The following is a 23,571-nucleotide window of genomic DNA, read 5'->3' as shown; positions in this document are numbered from 1 at the left end:
CGTTGTACACGAAAATACGAACTCTCTAGAGCCTCGTCTAGTGGCCGCCAGGTTTCGGATTTTCGTGTACAACGTTACCGGCTGATGCCGTTGGAATTGATTCTTGGAATATATTTTTTTACATCTATTATTATTAAGCTTTGTACTTAAATGTAGTTTTCTTTCGGCTCTTGCATTTCTCAAAGTTTGAAACCGATATTTTATGTATAAAAAAAGTTCGAACGTTCAAAAAATGTTGAGTTTCAGAAAAAAGATGAAATAATTTTCAGTGAAGTTCCTACCAAAATGCAGTACCTAAACGTACTTTATTGTACTCTAATACATTTCCCAAAGTTTCAGCTCGATATTTTATTTACAAAAAAAGTTCTTAGGTTCAAAAAAACATTCAGTGAACCGAAAAAGGGAGGTCGGTAATATAGGTATTTAGCTGTATCACATGCCCTTAAAGATTAAAGTATACAAGTTTAAATAAACATTGAAGTTCATTTTTAATATTTGAAGCTTGTTATGACACTATTTTTGCACTATTTAGTTCGAGGCCTTTGTTTGTGATTTCCAATTTTTTTATCCAGCCGAGCTTAAGCCTCTTATTAATTCCAATTTCCATTTAGGATTCAAATTGATGGAACGATTCACGAGTTCAGCTTGACTTCAGGATACGTACAATTGCCTGAGTCGAACAAAGTTATTGTGGTATCAGTAGTTTACAAAGTACCACCGAAAGTTATTCAAGTGAAAGCGAGAAGTTCCTCCAGATATGAATTCTTGTCCAGTATTCGTTACAGTGAAGCTGTAACTTCTGAACAGTATCACGTTGAACGCGACACAACCCAGAAAAAGGCGATAGATGTAAGTAGAGGAAAATGTCACAAGGAATTTTCTACTGGAAATTCAGAATCTACCTGGAATTCTCCCTGAATTTCTTTTAAACCTTGGAAGCCGGGGAATTTTCGTGGATTTTTCACAGGAACCTTGATTTGGAATTTTTGTTTTGCTTTACAACAGTTATTTTATTGAAGTGTAAAGAGTCATTTTAAATCTTTTAGTCTGCTATGAAAGAAGCATCTCATTTAAAAGAAATTTCGCTACTGAAAAGTTTTTTATTTATCAAGATATAATTTATTGTTTTCTCATATTCAGAATAAATAGATTTCTAAGCATTTTTGTAGACTTTACCAGTTATTGCATAGATTGCAATGACGAGACTTTAATATTTTGAATAATTTTATGTTTTTATTTTTTTCTCCGCTAGTATAGAATGCAATATGATTTTTTTTTAAGATATTCAACTTACAAATTATAAGAATTATTAGTTGAAAATTTCGATGTTAATTCTGTTTGAGAATTAGAATGAACCACGGCTATACAGCGGTTTTTTCGAAGGATTGGCCACTCGGTTTTTGAGTATAGACAAGGGTTTTAGAAGGTTACAAAGTAATTCTAAAGATTGCAGAATATTTCAAAATATTTCAAAGCATTAATGAAATTTATAAGGATTTTGAATATTTAAAAATGAGTTCACAGATCAAATTTGTTTAGACAAGATTTTAAAGATCTCACAAAGGTTTCAAATATTTCAAAAAAATTTTTTAATTTTCGAAAGATTTCGAATATTTTAAATATTTTAAAAAGGGCACAGTACACTAGATGTCAAAGGTTTCAAAGATTTCAAACGATATCAAAATGGTTTTTAGAAGATAACAAAATATTTCACAAAGATTTCAAGTATTTAAAAAATTTGAAAAGACTAGAAAAGATTTCACAAAAATTTCAAAGATTTCATAAAAATTATAAAATATTTAAAAATATTTCTCAACAATTTCAAAGATTTTACCAAAATTTTAAAATATTTCCATAGATTTCACAAAGGTTTTTAATATTTTAAATAGGGCACAGTACACCAGATGTCAAAGGTTTCGAAACATTTCAAAGATTTATAAATATTTCACAAAGATTTTTAAACTTTCAGAAGATTTTAAGGATTTCAAGATTTTAAATATTTGAATTAAATTAAGTAAAAATAAAAGATTTCAGAAACATTTCAAAGATTTTATTAAAATTTCATGAAGATTGCAAAACATTTGATAGATTTTAAACGATTTCAAACTTGTTTCGCAGAATTTATAAAGATTTCAGAAGATTTCACAAATACTTTAAAACGTTTCACAAAGATTTCAAACATTTCACAAAAATTTAAAAACTTTCAGAATATTTCAAGGATTTTAAAGATTTTAAAACGGATATAGTATGTCAGGTTTCTAAGAATTCAGAATATTTCAAAGATCTGCAATGATTTCAGATTTTTGAGAAGATTTTAAAAGATATCAAATATTTTAATTATTATAAATGAATAAAAAAGGTTTCATAAAAATTTCAAATATTTAAATGATTTAAAAGACTTCATAAAGATTTTAAAACATTTCACAAAGATTTAAAGGATTTCAAAGATTATATCATAATTTTTTCAACTTTCAAATATTTGTATGATTTCAAATAAATATAAAAGATTTCACAGACATTACAAAGATTTCGTTAAAAATTCATAAAGATTGCAAAACCTTTTATAGATTTTAAACAATTTCAAATTTGTTTTGCAGATTTCATCAAGAATTCGAGCGTTTCACAAATATTTTTAAAATTTTGAAGGATTTCAAATTTCTTTTGAAGATTTCACAAAGATTTCAAAGATTTCAAACTTTTCAAAAATATTTTGAAACTTTCAAAAGATTTGAAGGATTTTAAAGATTTAGAAAATAGAAAATCAGGTTTCTAAGATTTCAGAACATTTCTAAGATTTGCAATGATATTAATTTTTTTAGAAGATTTATATATATATTTCTCAAAAATGTCCAATATTTTAATGATTTTAAATGAATACAAAAGATTTCAGAAAGATTTCACAAATACTTCAATATTTTTCACAACGATTTTATAAGGATTCCAAAGATTTTACAGAGATTTCAAAGATTTCACGAAGATTTTAAAACTTGCAGAAGATTTCAAGGATTTTGCAGTTTTTCAAAATGATATAGTATATCAGGTTTCTAAGATTTCAGAATATTTCAAAGATTTGCAATGTTTTCCATAGATGTTAAATATTTTAATTATTACAAATGAATAAAAAAGATCTCGGAAAGATTTTGGAAATATTTTTAATATTTTAATGGTTTCAAAGATTTCAAAAGATTTTACAAAGATTTCCAGTATTTCAAAGATTATATCATAATTTGGTTATCTTTCAAATATTTGAATGATTTCAAATAAATATAAAATATTTCACAAACATTTCACAAACATTTCAAAAATTTCATTAGAATTTCATGAAGATTGCACTTTTTATAGATTTTAAATGATTTAAAAATTGTTTCGCAGATTTCGAACGTTTTACAGATATTTCAGATGATTTCAAGGATTTTAAAGATTTAAAAAAGGATATTGTATGTTAGGTTTCTAAGATTTAAATTTTTTTATAGATTTGCAATGATTTCTAATTTTTTAGAAAATTTCAAAAGATATCAAATATTTTAATTATTACAAATGAATAAAAAATATTTCAACAAGATTTCAAAGATTTCATATAGATTTCAAAACATTTCACAAAGATTTCGAAGATTATGTCATCATTTTGTTAGCTTTCAAATATTTGAATGATTTCGAATAAATATAAAAGATTTCACAAACATTTCAAAGATTTTATTAAAATTTCATGAGGATTGCGAAACATTTTATAGATTTTAAACGATTTCAAATTTGTTTCGCAGATTTCATCAAGATTTTGAACGTTTCACAGATGTTTCAAAAGATTTCAAGGATTTATTTTATTTATAAAATAAATAATAATAATTTCAATAATAAGCAATAATTTCAATTTTTTAGAAGATTTAAATATATTTCTAAAAAATGTCCAATATTTTAAAGATTTCAAATGAATATAAAAGATTTCAGCAAGAATTCACAAATACTTCAAAACGCCTTAGAAAGATTTCATATAAATTTCAAATTCAAATATTCTAAAGAGGGTAATGTACATCATATTTCGAAGATTTGAAAATATTTTTAACATTTTGAAGGATTTCAATTTTCTTTTGAAGATTTCACAAAGATTTCGAAGATTTGGCGAAGTTTTCAAACATTTCAAACATTTCACAAAGGTTTTAAAACTTTCAGAAGATTTCAAGGATTTTATAGATTTGAAAAAGGATTTAGTATATAGGTTTCTAAGATTTCAAAGATTTGCAATTATTTCAATTTTTTTAGAAGATTTCAAAAGATATCAAATATTTTAATTATTACAAATGACTAAAAAAGATTTCACAAAGTTTTGAAAGATTGAATACTGATTTGAAAAGATTTCGGAATGATTTCAAATATTTAAATGATTTCAAAGATTTCATAAAGATTTTAAAGCATTTCACCAAGATTTCAAGGATTTCAAAGATTATATCATAATTTTTTTAGCTTTAAAATATTTGCATAATTTCAAATAAATATAAAAGATTTCACAAACATTTCAAATATTTCGTTAAAAGATGTTATTAAAATTTCAAAAGATTTCAGAAGATTTCACAAATACTTCAAGACGTTTCACAAGGATTTCAAAATATTTTAAAGATTTTAACGGATTTCAAATTTCTTGGGAAGCTTTCACAAAGATTTCAAAGATTTAACAAAGATCTCAAACATTTCACAAAGATTTAAATACTTTCAGAAGATTTCGAGGATTTTAAAGATTTAAAAAATAGAAAATCAGGTTTCTGAGATTTCAGAACATTTCAAAGATTTGCAATGATATTAATTTTTTTAGAAGATTTTAAAATATTTTTTTTAATTTCATATAATTTAATGATTTCAAATGAATACAAAATATTTCAGAAAGATTTCACAAATACTTCAAAACATCTCACACAGATTTCATAAAAATTTGAAATTCAAAGATTTTAAAAAGTGATTTGAAAATATTAAAAAAATTTTAGAGGATTTCAAATTTTCTTTGAAGATTTCAAAAGATATCATAAAGGTTTCGAAAATTTTAAACATTTCACAAATATTTTGAAACTTTCAGAAGATTTCAATGATTTACATTTTTAAAATAGAAAATCAGGTTCAGAAGATTTAAAAGATTTGATTTAAAATTTCATAGAGATGACAAAAAAGATGAAAAGGATGCAAGAGAAAAGGGCACACTAGATCAGATTTCAAAGATTTCAAAACATTTAAGAGATTTTATATTATTTCCAAATTCTTAGAATATTAAAAAAATGTCCTAAAGATTTCAAATATTTCAAACGACTAGAAAATATTGCACAAGTATGTTTCGAAGGATCCATAAAGATTTCAACAAGAATTTAAAAGGATTCAAAAAATATTAAAGATTTCTGAACATTTTAAAGGTTTTAAACAGTTTCAAAAGGTTTCAAGAGATTTGAGAAGATTTTAAAATATATAAATGATTTTAATCTAACACAAAAGTTTTCACAAACAAATTTTAAAGAAAGATTTCAAAAATATTTCATACATTTTATAAATATTTCAAAGAATTTAAAAAATTTTCACAAAGATTTTAAATAAGTTCACATTTTTTATAAAATATCGAAATATTTAAAAAGGATTTCAAATATTCCAGTGATTTCAAATCATTAAAAAAAGGTATAGGAAAAAGTTCACAGAATTTCAAAATATTTCACAAAGGTTTCAATTAGTCCAGTGATTTTGAATAAATGCAAAAGACGTAGGAAAGATTTCAGAAATATTAAAATTTTCTAAAATTATTTGAGGAATTTCAAATGTTTTAAACAATTTCAAAACTGGACAAATTGGCTTCACCCTGAGCTTATTTTATACTGAATTTCGAAAACAATCAACCTTTTAAAGATAAATTTTTTTATCTCTGGTATAATTATAATTAAGAAAATTTATTCTGTCATAAAAAAAGAGATGGCCTAAAACTTTTGCACGGCAGTGTAACCATTTGTGGAAAAATTAAATTGAAAAAGTAAATGAATTCTCCATTTAATAATTAAAAATTTGTCAATTAGGAATTAATTCATTTTGAAATATTCTTAGAATTTGGAGATTATTTAAAACCTTTGAAATGTTTTGAAATCTTTAAAATCTGGTCTAGTGTACACTTTTTTCTTGTATCCTTTTCATCTCTTTTGGCATATCTATGAAGTTTTAAAGAAATCTATGAAATATTTATGAAATCTTATTTATTCATTTAAGATCATTCAAATATTGAAAATTTTTTAGAAGTATTTTTAAATCTTCTAAAAAAAGTGAAATCCTTGCAAATCTTTGAAGTGTTCTGAAATCTTAGAAACATGATTTTCTATTTTTAAAATATTTAAAATTCTTGAAATCTTCTGAAAGTTTCAAAATATTCGTGAAATGTTTAACATCTTTAAAATCTTTATGATATCTTTCGAAATCTTCTAATGAATTTTGAAATCGTTTCAAATCTTTAAAATGTTTTGAAATATTTAAAATTTGGCGTACAGTACATTTCTTGAAATGTTTTAAATTCTTGTAAATTAAAAAAAATTTAATTCTTCTTCTTTCGACATCTCTATGAAAATTTGATTACAATCTTTGTGAAATCTTTTTTATTCATCTGTAATAATTAAAATATTTAATATCTTTTGAAATAATTGCAAATCTTTGAAATATTTTGAAATCTTAGAAACCTGATAAACCTTTTTAAAATCTATAAAATCTTTGTAATCTTCTTAAAACTTTGAAATCTTTGTAAAATGTTCGAAATCTTCATGAAATCTTCAAAAGAAAATTAAAATCCTCTAAAATCTTAAAAATATTTTGAAATCTTCGAAATCTGGTGTATCTTAAAATCTTTATTAAATATTTGCGAAATCTTTTTGAAATCTTTCGTATTTTTATGAAATAACTAAAACGTTGGAAATTTTTTAGAAATATTTTTAAATCTTCAAAAAAAATTGAAATCATTGCAAATCTTTGAAATGTTCTGAAATCTTAGAAACCTGATTTTCTATTTTTAAAATCTTTAAAATCCTTGAAATCTTCTGAAAGTTTAAAAATAATTGTGAAATGTTTAAAATATTTGTCAAATCTTTGAAATCTTCTAAAGAAATTTGAAATCGTGTAAAATCTTTAAAATGTTTTGAAATATTTCAAATCTGATGTACTGTATTCTTTTTGAAACCTTTAAAATTCTTGTATTCTTTCGACATGTATATGAAATTTTAATCAAATCTTTGTGAAACCATTCTGAAATCTTTTTAATTCATTTTGTAATATTTAAAATATTTGATATCTTTAGAAATATTCGAAAAAATTCGAAATCATTGTAAATCTTTGAAATATTCTGAAATCTTAGAAACCTGATATACTATATTATTTTTAAAATCTTTAAAATCCTTAAAATCTTCTGAAGAGTTTTAAAATCTTTGTGAAGTGTTTGAAATCTTTGTGAAATTTTCAAAAGAAATTTAAAATCCTTTAAAATCTTAAAAATATTTTCAAATCTTCGAAATCTGGTGTATCTTAAGATTTTTAAATTTGAAATCTTTATGAAATCTTTGTGAAACGGGTTGAAGTATTTGTAAAATATTTCTGAAATGTTTTGTTGTATTCATTTGAAATCATTAAAATATTCGAAATTTTTTAGAAATATTTTTAAATCTTCAAAAAAAAAAGTCAAAATCATTGCAAATCTTTGATATGTTCTAAAATCGTAGAAGTATGATTGTCTATTTTTAAAATCTTTCAAATCCTTGAAATCTTCTGAAAGTTTAAAAATAATTGTGAAATGTTTAAAATATTTGTCAAATCTTTGAAATCTTCTAAGGGAATTTGTAATCGTGTAAAATCTTTAAAATGTTTTTAAATATTTTAAATCTGATGCACTGTATTCTTTTTGAAATCTTCTGAGAGTTTCAAAATATTTGTGATTGGCATTGGAAGGTGCCTTGCGTGTTATAGCGTGCCTTTATTATTTTTCATTGTAATAATACTTAAAAAATAAAAAATATGACTGATGCAATTTGTTTGGTGTCAGGCAATGAAAAAGGCTTTGGTACGTCAGCAGCGAGGGTTAAAAACCGATCACGTGAATCTTTGGCAGAGTTACTGGTATACAGGATTCAGAATTAGCGAATCCAAAGCAAAAGAAGCAATTAACGGGCATAAAATCAATTCTACGATGTATTATGTTCTGTCACAAGTGCCGAGGGGTACTTCTGATGTGGAGAAAATTGTGACAAAAAATGAGGGCTGCTACAGAGGACACCACACCTTGTAAGTATCGAGAATTTTATTCCAAATTATATTTATTAAGTCGATATTTTTATGTTAAAAGAATCTTTATGGAGTGTTTTGAGTTCTTTGAATTCTATTGATTCTTTCTAATTTTTTTAAAATTGCTTGAGATGCTTTCAAACTTTTTACAATTCTTTTTCTTTCCTTCAAATCATCTGAATTCCTAAGAATTTCCCTAATTATCTGACTGGTTCTAAATTGTCTGATTTTTCAAAATTCCAAGCACACGAAAATCATGCAAAGAATTCAGAGGAATACAGAAGAATTCAGGTAATTCAAAAAAATTGAAGGAAGTACAACAATTTGGAGAATTCAGGAAATTTAGAGAATTCTAGGAAAGTCGGTGAATTCCAGATATTTGAGGAACTAGAAAATTTCTTCTAATATAACTATTTGAATAAATTTTCAAGATTTTCACTAATCGCAAATAGCGTTAAAAATCTACGTATTTTATTAAAAATTGATTTTTTTTTTTGTGTAGAAAATTATCTTTTTCTTTGCAAGCTAATCTTCTTCTTTAAATAAAATTTCTTGGTTTGAAAGATAAAATCTTTTATTAACAGTAAAATTGTTGTGGTTGAAGATTCATAATTTTAATTAAAAATCCATTTTTCTGGTTGAAATATGAGCTATTTTATTGAAAATTTCTTTTTTCTTTGGATGAAAAAGAATTTTTTTGAACATTTAACTATTCTGTTGATTTTTTTGTTTGGTTTATAATAATTATTTATTTGAACTGAAAATGTAACTATTATTCCAGTTTTGTATTCCATAATTTTAGTTAAAGCTTAATTTCTTTGGTTGAATATTTGTTTTTTTGGGCTAAAAATGTAATTATTTAATTTTTGGTTAAAAAATGATCTATTTTAGTTTAAAATTTATCTTTTTTGGTAGAAATTAATCTTAATGGTTTTAAATTCATCTAGTTGGTTTAAAATGCAAATATTCCAGTTAAAGATTGACAATTTTAGTTGAAAAATCATCACTTTGTTTGAAGATGTAACTATTTTTTTGAAAATTAGTTTTTTTTTTAATGTATTTTTTTTTTTGAATGTAATTTTTTTAACTGTAAAATGAACTTCTTCCAATTGAATGTTCTATAGTTTTTAATTTTTCAATAATGTTTAATTTTTCGAACCTAAAATTCAGTTATTAAAACTTTGTTTAACAATGTGACTTTTTTAGTGAAAAATAATTATATTTGCATTGTTAAAAATTCAACTATTTGAGTTGAAAACTTATCTTTTTTGTTCAAAATTCAATTACTTTCTTGAAAGTGGAACTACGTTGTTAAAAATTAATTTTTTTGTTAATGAAGTTTCATCGCTTTAGTTGAAAAATCTGTTGTTTTTTCTTATTCGAAATTTAACTATTTTATTATCATTTTTTGAAATTAGTTTTTAACTGAAAATTCAATTATTTGGGTGAAAATTTCTGTATTTTGTTAAAATTGTGTCTTTTGTGGTAGAAAATTAATCTCCTTGTGACTAATTTACCTTTTTGCATCAATCTTTTCCAGTTAAAAATTCAAGTATTTGTTCGAAAATTTCTGTACTTTTTTTAAACTTTGTCTTTTGTGGTAGAATATTAATCTTCTTGGTGACTAATATTTTCTTAAAAATTATTCTTTTTTGATAGAAAATTAATTTATTTGGTTAAAAATTAGTTTTTTTATTTAATTGAAAATTAGTTTTTTTGTACTAAAAATTTATCATTTTTATCCTAATGGTAGAAAATTCATTTGTTTGGTTAAAAAATTAACTATTTCGTTGAATTTGAAAAAAACTTATTTCTCCATTTGAAAATGAAACTATTCTATTTCTGGATGAAAATGTATCTTTTGTAGTTGAAAATTTATCTATTTCTTTGAAACTTTGACTTTTTTGCCAGAAAATTAACCGTTTTGGTTGAAAATGCAATTAAAACTAAAATTAATTGTTTGAAACTTCATTAATATTGTTAAAAGTTATTATTTTTTGGTAGAAACTTAATATTTTTTTTAGATTTCGTTTCCTTAGTTGAATATAAGTTTTTTTTATTGCAAATTAATTTGTTTAGCTAAAAATTTAAACATTAGATTTTTTACCGATATTTTTTTATAGAAATTTAAATTTTTTGGTTGAAGATTTAACTATTTCTTTCACAATTTATTTTGTTTAAAACTTATTTCTTTTAAAATGAAATTTAAGCTATTGTATTTTCTGTTGCAAATTATCTTTTTATTTGAAAATTAATCCATTTTGTTTGAAATTTTCCTTTTCTTGGTAGAAAATTTATCTTCTGAGTTGAAAATTGAACTATTTGTTTAATTTTTTTGTTTTTATTGAAGATGCATAAGTATCTGCTAGGCATGCAGTCAAACTTCAATATTGCTTAATATCATTACGTTTTGAAAATGTGTTTTTCGTCGGAATTTTCGGTATGTTATATAAAGAAATATTCGATTCCAAAGAATATTTATAATTTCCAACAACTCTAGGTTATGTTGGTGTTTTATCTGAAATTGGTATTTTCAAACGAAAATAATTAGATGAGAATCCAATTATTTTAATTCCAAATAATAAAATTTATAGGCGTGACAAATTTCGGATTGTAATTTTTTTCGGAAATTTAAATTTTTCTTAAAAAATCATTATATTTCAAAGCAGGTTCATAATTTGTCAACAATTTTAGGTTTTTTTTTGTTGTTTTATATCTAAAATTTGTATTTTCAAACAAAATAATAATCATTATTTCACCAAGGTTTTGAATCTTTTGGCAATTTTGGACGATATTTTGGTTCCATTCGTCGAAAATTGATATTTTTTTATTTAACAAATTTATATTTCTCAAATGCATAAATTTGAATTATTTTAGGTTATGTTTGTGTTTTACATTTAAAGTTCTTTATTGAAAAAAAACGGTTATTTCAAATAAAAATTCGAAAATTCGTGTTTGTAATAAAGAAATGTATAAAATTTTTCAAATTACGATTCAGTCATTAAATTCTAAATTTTTGTAAGATGTCTTTTTTTTACCTTCTGCACCGGAAATAGGTATTGTTAGTAAAAAGTAATTTTATTTTTAAGAAGATTTACAATTCTGGAACAATTCAAATTCATATTCACGTTTTTCACCGATAATAAATGATTTTAAACACAAATATTTCTATTTCAGAGATAGTTTACAATTTGGAACTATTTTTTGGTGTGTTATCTTAGAGTTTTTTGTCGAAAATTGGCATTTGTAATAAAAAAAAAATTATAAGATTTTTTTTATATCTGAAATCAGTACTTTTAATCAAATGTTTTGAATAATTTTAGGTTATGCTCACGTTTTAAAATAGGATTTACAAACTTAAACCATTTTGTCTTATATTAAATAAGTTTTTTCATCCAAGAATGTTACTATATTTTACTCTTTTTCGTACCAAATTGTTATTTTTTATTTAAAAAATTGATATTTCTATCATTTCAAAAAGAGAACTCTCAACTTTTGACAATTTTAGGTTATGTTGTAGTTTGACATCGGAAATTGGTATTTTTGGTTACAAAAATGGATTATTTAAAACAAAAATCGTTTCTTTTCAAAGAACATTTTTAATTTGAAAAATTTTTTTCTTATTTTATGTTAGTGCTTTTCGTTGAAAATTGGTATTTGTAATAAAAAATATTGAATTTTTTAGATTATAATTCTTATTTAGATTCTTATTCACTTATTAAATTTGGATTCTTTAAAAACAATTTTTGGTTGTTTGGCGTTCTCATCGGAAATTGGTATTTTTAGTAAAAGAGTGATTTGATTTCAAAGAACATTAATAGTTTTTGAACAATTTTTGGTATTTTATAACAAAAATAATTATAATTTTACAAAAATTTAGAATATTTGAACAATTTTGGACTCTATTTTAATCTTTTTCGTACAAAATTGTTATTTTTTATTTAAAAAATTGATATTTCTAACATTTCAAAAAGAGAATTCTCAACTTTTGACAATTTTAGGTTATGTTGTAGTTTGACATCGAAAATTGGTATTTTTAGTTACAAAAATGGGTTACTTAAAACAAAAATCGTTTATTTTCAAAGAATATTTTTAATTTAAAACATTTTTTTGTTATTTTATGTTAGTGCTTTTCGTTGAAAATTGGAATTTGTAATAAAAAAATATTAAATTTTGTAGATTATAATTTTTATTAAGATTCTCATTCAGTTATTAAATTTGGATTTTTTTACAATTTTTGTTTTTGTCGTTTACACTGGAAATGGGTATTTTAAGTAAAAAAAAAATTTTAGATTTTAAAGAAGGTTAGAAGTTTTTAACAATTGTAGGTTATGTTGACGGCTATTTTGAACAAAAATCGTTGAATTTGAAAGATGAACAATTTGAAACAATTTTTCGTTATTTTATATTAGTGATTTTCGTCGAAAATTGGCACTTGTAAAAAAAAAACAATTATAAGATTTTTCAGATTATCATTCAGTCATGAAATTCGGAATTTTTGTAAAAAATTTGTTTTTTGACGGTTTACGCTGGAAATCTATATTTATAGTAAAAAATCATTATATTTTTTAAGAACATTTACAATTTTGGAACAATTTAAATTTTTATTCATGCTTTTTAACGAAAAATAAATTATTCTAAACAAAAATCGTTGAATTTCAAAATTTCAAAAAATTATAAGATTTTTTTTATATTGGAAATCGGTACTATTAATAGAAAATTTCGAACAATTTTAGGTTATGCGCACGTTTTTAAAAAAGGATTCAGAATCTTAAACCATTTTTTCTTATGTTAGTGTCTTTTATCTAGAATTTCTGTTTTTAATAGAAATTAATGAGATTTAAATCCGATTATTTTTGTTTAAAATAATAAAATTTATAAGCTTTAACGAGTTCGGACTATGTCTGTGTTTTTATTCGCAAATTAAATTTTGTTTAAAAATAATTACCAAATTTCAATGACGATTAATAATTTTTGAACTGTTTTAAGTTACGTTGTTGTTTTACATCGAAAAATGGTATTTTCAAACAAAAATCTTAATAATTGGAACAAGATTTATAAGCCTTTAACAATTATGGATTACATTTCAGTGTTTTACGTCGCAAATTTTTTTTAACAAAAATACAACGGTTTGATTGTTAATACAAAATATTATATATGAATTCTTAAATTAGGGTAACAATTTTCATTAGTAAAAATATTTTCCTTGCTGTAATTTTCTGTTATTTTAAACAATGGATACTATGAAATAGAAAAAATTTGTTTCAAAATTGATTTTATATTTACACTTAAAAATTGAGAGTTTTTTCCCTTGTAACATGGAGATATCAAAGTTATTAATTAATTAATTCATTAATTAAGTTTTAATTCTAATTTTTGTCTATATTTTTTTACAAACAGAGACGCACCAAGATTATGGAAAGAAACGTCCACAATAGAGGCCGTTAACGAAATAGTTCATGCGTGGTTAATAACTTTAGAAAAACAAGGCTGCCATCATCTTACAACCGGAAATCCGTCGGCAGTGCAACAAGCGATTGTTCTGAGCCTTGGAGGATTGCGATTCAGCAATCAGCATCTCGAATTCAACATTGATCCCCAGTATCTTCATCGAGATTATTTATTCAGGTAGGTTTCCAATGAATTAATTAAATTTCTTAAATGAAAAACATGGTAAAAATAACGGTAAAGTGCATCGTGGGTGTTTAACACCCCAGTGTATTTAATCATGTATTTTTTAACCCCTATTGAGAATTTTGGCACAATAAAATTATCCGATATAGGTGAAGGTATCTTTCATAAGGTAGAGATAATTTTATAGCCATTTACCATTTATTTTAAGTTTTTTAGAAAAATTATTGAAAAAATGGGGTTTTTTTTATTACTTAAAAATTCATAACTTACGCAATTTTACATATTTTAACCTGAAAATTTATGACTATACTTTTGAAATAGTTTACTTTCATTAAAAAAAATATTGCAACATGGTTGCTTTCAAAAAAGGTATTTATTTGCACAGTTGAAGATTCAATTTTATGATAAAATGATGAATCAGATTTTTTGCTTTTAAATCGATTTATTATTATAAAAATTGAGGGACTTTGACGTGCAATACTATAAAAATACAAGAAATGGAAAAAAGAAACATATATAATTGTATTTTAACAATTATATTTTATTCAACACATCCACAGTCTGCTCTTGCATGACGCGCTGCCGTAAGTTATAAGCCATCTACAAAGAAAAAATGTATGAAATAATTGAAAAAATTATTATTTCACTTCATATGATATACTTACTTTAGAAAGTAAGCAAAAATCAACAAATTTTTTAAAAATGTGCTCGAAAATTACTTTTTCACTCAGTAAGTGCTCACTGGGTCTGTGATACCCCACGATTTTTTTACCTTCACTTTCAGCAGCTGCTTACTCAATTTTGTCGAATTAAGTATGGTTTATAAGAGTTTGAAAATTGCTTTGGGTCTCTAAAACCCATAATGCACTTTAAGGGTTAATATGAATTATTTTAAGGAATTTTAATAAATTCCAAAGAATTTTTTTATTAATTTAATTAATTTGAAGTGATTTTAAAGCTTTTGACATATTTTAGGATAAAGAATTTTCTAGAATTTCTGCAGATATAGAATGATTTTACAGGGCGTATGAGATTTTAAAATATTTCACAAGATTTGACGTTATTTTGTAAGATTTCCGAGGATTTCAATAATTTCAAGGGATTTTAAAACTCTCAGTCTGTTTTGATGCATTTTCCATGATTTTAGAAAATATCATCATGTAAAGATTTGAAGAAATTTGAAATTCTCTCTGAATTCTTTCGAATTTTCTTAATCTTCATGAATTCACTGAAAATTTTCTAATTCACTTGAATTTCTATAAATTTACTATTTTCTACTATATTCAATAGATTTTTTTTTAATCTTTAAAAGTTTAAATTTATTTGATCCTGTGTATCAGTTGATAAAATTATTAAAGGATTTAAAATATTTTAAAGTATTTTTTTTTAATTTCCTTGGCATTTTCAAGCGCTTTAGAAAATTGCAGAGAATTTTATAGGATTTTAAATAATTTGGACTATTTTAAAAGATTAAAAAGACATGTTTTTATTGATTTCAGTAATTTAATTGGATTTAAAAGGATTTGAAATAGTTTAAGAAATTAAAAAATATTTCCAGAATTTTTTTATTTATTTCAGTAATCTGAAGGCTTTCAAAGACTGAAATATTTTAGAGTATTTTAAAAGATTCCAAAGCATTTTCAAGAGATTCAAACAATTACAAGGGATTTTCAGGAGTCTTAATAATTTTAAGGGATTTTAATATTTTAATGGATTTTAAAGAATTTTTTACCAAACATGAGGGATTTCGTAGGGTTTTCGACAATTTTTTAAAGCTTTTTAAATATTGTTTACAATTAATTTGTAATTCTCCCTGAATTCTTATTCATTTATCCGAAATCCTTTAAACATTTTTTTGAATTCTAAATTCACTCAATTCTACCTAATTCAATCAGTTTTTCCATGTTTTCGGACTTCTTTCAATTCACTTGATTGCTTTTAAAATTTAGGTAGATTTTTTTTTATGAATTTCATCTGATTCTTCTAATTTCCTTTTAATTTTTTTAAATTCACTCAAAATTGATTGTCATCAATCAAATTTTTTTGATTAGTAATCTTCTTCCTATTTATTTGAATTCTTTTGAATTTATCTTGAATTTTTATGTAGTCATTAGTCACTTTTTGTGTTAGAAATTAGTAGGATTTTAAAGATTTCAAAGGATTTGATATTTTTTTTTTTTTAATTTACCATGAATTCTTTTAAATTTTATGGAATTCTCTTAAATTTTTTTAATTGATTTCAATCCTAAATTCACTCAACTGTATTTAATTTAGTAAATTTCTTTGAAGTTTTAAAAGTGTTTATTTAATTGATCCGAAAGCCTATTATTAAACTCACCTTGAATTATTAGGCATTTCATCAAATTCTTTGAATTCACTTTATATTTTTTAAGCTTATTTTAAACTTACAGAATTCAAGTAAGTTTCTTAAAATTGTTTTTAATCCATTTGATTTTTTTAAATTCACTTATCATTTTTATGAATTTTATTGAATTCGTCTCTTTGATCTTAAATTTCTTTAAATTCAATCTAGTTGTACGGAAATCAATGAAATCTGTTCTATTTTTTAACATTTTTCCCAATTCATTTGAATTATTTTGAATGTAACTTGAATTGTTCCGAAATCTTCTGAATTTATCCTAAATTTGTTACCCTTTTGTTACCCCTTGGTCCCTATATTTTATCACATAGGGACTCTGAGGCCTGTAATTTAAAAACCGGGCATTTACTTACGATAGCAGAAAAATTCAAGTTTTCATTATTTAAAAGAATTTGTTTAATGTAGAAAAGTTATTTCTACTTTGTGTGTTTTCACAGATTTTTCAGATTATCTAAGTTTACTCTAATTAAATAATAATTTATTATTAAATGTTTATTATTTTCTATTATAAGAAAAATCTTTTGCAATTTTTTTCAAACATATCGAAACAATCATTTTCAAACAAACAAAAAACAAAAAATAGATTTAGCGTGTTTTATTCATTTACTAATAATTTATCCTGACTTGGAACAGGGAATTTGAGATAAAAGTTATCGTTTTTATTTTAGGACAGAGAGTTTCCGTATTTAAAAGAAAAAATATTGCTGAATTGTAACAGAAAATTTCGTTACATTCTTTTTCGAATTCATCTTTTTTTATTTAAAAATTCAACTACTTGGTTGAAACTTTTAAACTGTTTTGCTAAAGATTCATTTCTTTTAGTTAATAATTCAACTATTTGGTTGAAAAATTCATCATTTTTTTTTTTTTTTTTGAAAATGCAAGTAATTCGTTTCATTTTCACATATTTTTTTATAATTCATCTTTTTGGTAGAAAATAATCTTTTTGGTTAAAACATCAACTGTTTATTTGAATGTTGAGTTCTTTTCTTAAAATCTCTTTTCGTTTTTGTTAATGATTCATATTTTTTTCTTTGAGAATTAATTTACTTGACTGAAAATGTGACTTTTCCATTTTTGGTTGAAAATTGATATTTTAAGTTGAAAACTGATCTTTTCTAGTTAAAAATTAGACTTTTTGGTAGAAAATTAACCTTCTTGGTTGGAATTTTATCCTTTTTAGATAAAAATGCAACTGTTGTCTGAAAATTAATTAATTTTGGTTAAGGATTGAAACATTTGCTGAAATATTAACTATTACATGTTTCGATAAGAAATAATTGTTTTGATTGGAAATTCAATTATATTGTAGAAAATTTGTTTTTGCTTAAAAATTCAACAATTCAGTAGAAATGTTAATATTTGGAAATGCACTTTTTTTTCTTAAAATTCAACTATTTTTTTTAGAAAATTTAACTATTTGATTCAAAATTCATCATTTTAACTGATAATTTATGTCTGGTTGAAATTATAACAACTTTGTTGAAAATCAACTTTTTTAACAAAAATTTTTATCTATCCCTGTAGAAAATGTAACTATTTTGCTGTATATCCGTTTTTTTTGTTATTTAAGAATTATATTTTTAACTCAAAATTTAATTATTCTATTTTTTGTTGGAAATGTATATTTTTTGGATAAAAATTCACCTGGTTGATTAAAAGATTAGATTTTTAATATAAAAATTAAAGTTTTTGTTTGAAAATTTATGTACTTTGTGAAAAATCCGCCTTTTTTGTAGAAAAATAATCTCTGTAGTTGAACATTCATCATTTTAGTTGAAAATTCATTAGTTTAGTTGAAAATTAATTTCTTCAACTGAAAATTTAAATGTCAATTTTTTGTTGAAAATGGATATTTTAAGTTGAAAACTGATATTTTCTGGTTAAAAATTAGTCTTTTTTGATAGAAAATTATTCTTCTTGATTTGATATTTTTTAGTTAAAAATACAACTCTTTGGTTGAACATTAATCAGTTTTGGTTGAGGATTTTAAGGTTTGTTGAAAAATCGTATTTTTTGCTTGAATCATACTGTTTTCGATTCTAAATAAAATTATTTCTTGGTTGAAATATGAACTATTACATATTTTACTATTTGGTTGGAAATTATCTTTTTTCTTTAACTAAATATTCGACTGCTTCACTAGAAAATTTAACTATTTGATTAAAAATTCATTATTTTAACTGAAAATTCATCTCTCGATTCAAATTTTTCAATTTCAATTTTTTCAAACTACTTTGTTGAAAATCAATTTTTTTAATTAATTTTTTTCATCTATTCCAGTAGAACAAAATTGAACCATTTTGCTTCAAATCCGTTTTTTTCTGTTAAGAATTAGATTTTTAACAAAAAATTTAATCATTCTATTTTTGGTCGAAAATGTATATTTTTTTAATGAAAGTTCAACTAGTTGGTTAAATATTGATATTTTTGATTCAGAAATTAAACTTGTTGTTTGAAAATTTATGTACTTTGTAAAAATTCGCATTTTTTGTTGATTATTAATTTTTGTGGTTGAAAATTAATTTCTTTAACTGAAAATTTGAATGTCCATTTCTAGTTGCAAATTGATCTTCTCACGTTCAAAATTCAACAATTTTGGTGAAAATTTGTCTTCTTCTATTGAAAATTCCACTATTTCATTAATAATCCACATATTTTGTTCAAAATCATTTTTTTTTCTGTAAAAAATTATCTTTTCCTTTGCAAGCTAATCTTCTTCTTTAAAAATTGAAGTATTCCTCTTAATAATTGATCTTTTTAGTTAAAAATTAATGTTTTAGGTTGAAAACAAAAGTAATTGGTTTGAATGTTAAACTATTTTCTTAATGGTGATTTTTTTTTGGTTAAAGATTCATCATTTTATTTTAAAATTCATTTCTCTGCTTGAAATATGAATTATTTTATTGAAAACTTCTTTTTGTTTGGATGAAAATGAATTTTATCCGAATATTATACTATTCTGTTGAAAATTTGTTTCTTTTTTGGTTGAAAATGATTATTTATTTGAACTGAAAATGTAACTATTATTTCAGTTGAATATTCCATAATTTTAGCTAAAACTTCATCTCTTTGGTTCAACATTTTTTCAAAATAAAAATTTAATTATTTAATTTTTGGTTGAAAAGTGATTCTCTTTACTTTAAAATTGATTTTTTTGGTGTAAAATTCAACTATTACAGTTGAAGATTTATAGCTTTAGTTGAAATGTTCCGCCGAATCCCCACCCGGTATTAAAATTATATTATCAGTCATGTCTTGCGGAAGAAAAAACATTATTTTTTATGAAAAAAGTTAGGAATTTACGAAAAATAATTTAACCGTAGTATTTGTACTTATAACTATACTGTTTTCAGCTTTAAAAATAATTATTTAATCTTTAAATATAGTTTTTTGTTTCAAAAACTTTTTCTTATAAAAAGATTTTTTGTAATTTCTAAAAAAAATTTGATAAAAATATTTTTTCTTAAATGACATCAGGGACGTTCATCTTACCGATGATACTAATTAGAGAGTTTTTCTTTGATATGAGAATACTTTTAAATAAACTCTTCAGACAGTTTTCGAATTTGAGAAAATTTTTGGTTAACAAATTATCTTTTTAGTTGAAAATTCAACCATTTTTTGAAAATTCATGTTTGACGATTTAAACATTATGTTGAAAATTGGTTGTTTTTAATTTAAAATTCAAATATTTAGTTCTAAATTATCTTTTTTGTTGTAAATTCTAATTTTTGTGTTGTAAATTCAACTTTTTTATAGAAAATTCACCTTTTTGGTTGAAAATAAAACTTTTATTGAAAATTCGTCCTTTGATTGATAATTAATCTTCTTGGTTGAAAATAGCGCTATGTATTTGATAAAAAATGAAACTAATTTTTGCAGGTTTAATTATTTGGTTGAAAAATCTACCATTATATGTTTGGTTCGAAATGCATATCGTTAGATTGAAAATTCGACTATTTAGTTAACATTTAATTATGTAATTTGTTGAAAATGCAACTATTTTTTTCAAAATTCGCTTCTATTCCAGTTTGGACTGAAAATGGATCTTTTTAGTTAAAAAAATCCAACTATGTGGTCAAAAATTCATCATTTTTATTTGAAAATGCAAATAATTTGGTTTAATAAACTTATATTTTATTTGTAATTCATCTTTTTGGTAAAAAATTAATCTTCGTGGTAAAAGAATCCACTATATGGCTGAATTTTGAACTATTTTCTTAAAAATTATTTTTTTTTTCATTTTGAAAATTCATCTCTTTGGTTGAAGTTTTAATTATTATACTGAAAAATTGTTTTTCTTTTTTTTAGCATTAAGAGGAATTAATTTACTTAACTTAAAATGTGACTATTCCATTTTTGGTTCGAAAATTGATATTTTAAATTGAAAATTGATCTTTTCTGGTTGAAATTTCGTCTTTTTTGGTAGAAAATTAAACTTCTTGATTGAAAGTTGTTCCTCTTTGGTTAAAAATACAACTGTTTCGTTGAGGATTAATTTGGTTGTTGTTAAAAATTCAACTATTTAGTAGAAAATTTATTTAATTTGCTTGATAATTCAACAATTCGGTAGAGAGTTTACTATTTCGTTGGAAATGATATTTTTTCTTAAAAATTGAACTATTTTGTTAGAAAATTTAGCTATTTGTGTAAAAATTGAACTATTTTTTAGAAAATGTAACTATTTTGTTGAAGATTATTTATTAAAAATTCATGTTTTTTCAATTAAACTCAAGTGGTTTAAAATTGAATAATTTAATTTTTGGTTAAAAATTGCTCTATTTTATTTTACAATTCAACTTTTGTATTGAAAATTAATTTTCTTGTTGTAAATTCCTTAACGGTTTAAAATTTAATTTTTTTCTAAAAAATTCGACTTTTTAGCTTGAAAAATGTACTATTCTGTTAAAAATTCGTCTACTTGGGCAAAAAATTAAAGTTCTTTGTTAAAAACTCATGTAATTGTTTGAGAATTCAATTATTTTTGTCTTTGGATTCAGTTAGTTGATAATTCGTGTTTTTATAGGTAATTTTTTAAACTGAAAATTTAATTATTATATTTTTTGTTGAAAACTTATCTCTTTCAGTTGAAAATGTAACTACTTGGTTGAAAAATCATGTATTTTCTTTAAAAATTCCTATTTTGATTGAAAATTAATCATCCTGGTTAAAAATTCATCATTGTAGGTTACAAATCATCTATTTGGTAAAAAATCAAATATTTGGTTGATTATGGTTTGAAAATCCATTTCTTTCCATAGAAATTTCATCTTCTTTGGTTCGAAATGCAAGTGCCTCGTCATAAATATACTTTTTCGACGAAAATTAAGATTTTTTGGTTGCAAATTCAACTATTTTGTACAAATTTTATTTCTTCCACTCGAAAGTTAAACAAATTTTCGGATAAATGAACTTTTTGGTTGAAAATTTTGTGTATTTTGTTGGAAATTCGTGTTTTTTTGTTAAGTCTGTTATTTATTTTAAATTAACATCTTTTTTGTTAATATATCAACTGTTTCATTTTTCGTTGAAAACTCATTTTATTAGATTAAAAATTAAAGTCCTTTGTTAAAAGATCAATTAGTTTCTTAAAAGATTTTTTTTTAAAGATTCATAATTTTAGTTCAAAATTCGTTTTTTGACTCAAATTATTTTCTTAAACTGAAAATTTAATTATTTTCTTGAAAATTCAACTCTTTTTTCAGAAAATTCATCATTTCGGCTCAAAAAATAAATAATTTGGTATAAAATTCATCTAACTGGTGCAAAATTCAACTGTTTTGTAGAACATTTGTTTTTTTTTATTGAAAATTAATTCTCCTCAATTAAAATTTAACTACACCATTTTTAGTTGGAAATTTTAATTTTGAAGTATGAAAATGCAACTATTGAATTAAACAATTTTAGAAACGAAAAAAATATAAACTAAAAACTATTAAAAGAACATTTAAACGAACATAACATTCATTTTTAAAAGTATGTAGTTAAGAAATTATGTTATTTGTTGAAAAAATGAAACTTTATTGTTGAAAATTAATCTGGTTTAATCAATATTAAAATCGGGTTGGCACTAAATATAATCTATTACATTTTCTGTAGCAAATTAGTATTTTTAGGTTGAAAATTTTTTTTTCTGGAACTTTTTACTTGAAGACTTAACTGTTTTTTTGAGAATTCAACTTTTGTTGAACAGTAATTTTTTAAATTGAAAATATAAGTATCATATTTTTCGTTTAAAACATCTCTTGAGTGGAAAATTCAACTATTTGTTTAAAAAATCATGTATTTTGTTGTAAATTCGTCTTTTGGTCGAAAGTTAATCCTTTTAGTTGACATTTGATTTTTTTAGGTAAAAAAATCATCTATTTATTTAAAAATGCAACTATTTTGTTAAAATTTTGACATTTTTTTTGAAAATTTTACTATTTCCTTAAAGACGCCCTTTTTAACCAAAACTTTAACTATTTTTTGTATAATTAGTCCTTTTGCATTAAAAATTCATCTTTTATGATTGAAAAGTGATATTTCTTGGTTCAAAATGCATCTCTCTTAGGCTGTCACGTAAAAAATGTCAATTAATTAATTTAAAAATAAATAATTAAATTCAAATAAGCTTCTAACTTTATTATTAAATGATTAAAATCCTTTTTTATTTCTTTATCAGTAATATTATTTTTATTCTTAAAATCAAAGAAAAATGATTTTTTGCAGAGCTTTTTCTCAGGATTTTTTTGTATTTTTGGATTTTTTTGCAGACGAATAAGTTATGGAAATGTAACACACCTCAATATTTCTGTGACTGTTAATGAGGACAATAGGGCTGTTTTGGGAGTCGCTTTGGATCGCAGCGATAGCGTTTATTTTGCCTGTGACGCTGGATGTCTCGATTCCCCGGTTCCATTGAGCCAATCCTTCACTAGTTTCCCGGTGAAGTTGACAAAACCTTTGACTGCTATTCTTTATATTACATCGGATCATCAGCATATGCAAGACCTTCGAAATGCTCTCCATGTTCACACAATTGACGAAGGTAAGATATTTAAAATTTAACTGCGAATTTAGTAGAAGTTAAAAAAAAAAACAGGATTCTGACGATCAAATTTGTACTCTTCAGTTTTTAAATTCAAACTAAAAAAAAACATTGAAAAAGATGAAAGAAAAAGAAGAAATTTTTTTAATTTAGTGTAAGATTGCATTTATTTTTTTACCGGCAATTTTACAAATTTTTCAAAGAAAAGTCTATCCAATCTTTAGCAAATTCTGAAAAACTTTAAAATATTCTA

The 23,571-nt window shown here is 23.1% G+C and overlaps 1 protein-coding gene across 1 annotated transcript in view; it reads left to right on the top strand.

Moving 5' to 3' along the window:
* LOC117171846 (uncharacterized protein KIAA2013 homolog) overlaps positions 1-23,571 on the top strand; it is a 52,098-nt gene that overhangs the window by 20,882 nt on the left and 7,645 nt on the right. Inside the window, exons 3-6 of the mRNA XM_033359480.1 lie at positions 612-849; positions 8,033-8,271; positions 13,672-13,899; positions 23,044-23,318. Coding sequence (XP_033215371.1) covers positions 612-849; positions 8,033-8,271; positions 13,672-13,899; positions 23,044-23,318 — 980 coding nt within the window. The remainder of the gene's footprint in view (positions 1-611; positions 850-8,032; positions 8,272-13,671; positions 13,900-23,043; positions 23,319-23,571) is intronic.

This window comes from Belonocnema kinseyi, chromosome 4 (genome assembly GCF_010883055.1).
Source record: "Belonocnema kinseyi isolate 2016_QV_RU_SX_M_011 chromosome 4, B_treatae_v1, whole genome shotgun sequence".
Lineage (NCBI taxonomy): Eukaryota > Metazoa > Arthropoda > Insecta > Hymenoptera > Cynipidae > Belonocnema > Belonocnema kinseyi.
Note: the sequence above shows the minus strand (reverse complement) of the source record. Positions and strands in the feature narration are given on the sequence as shown.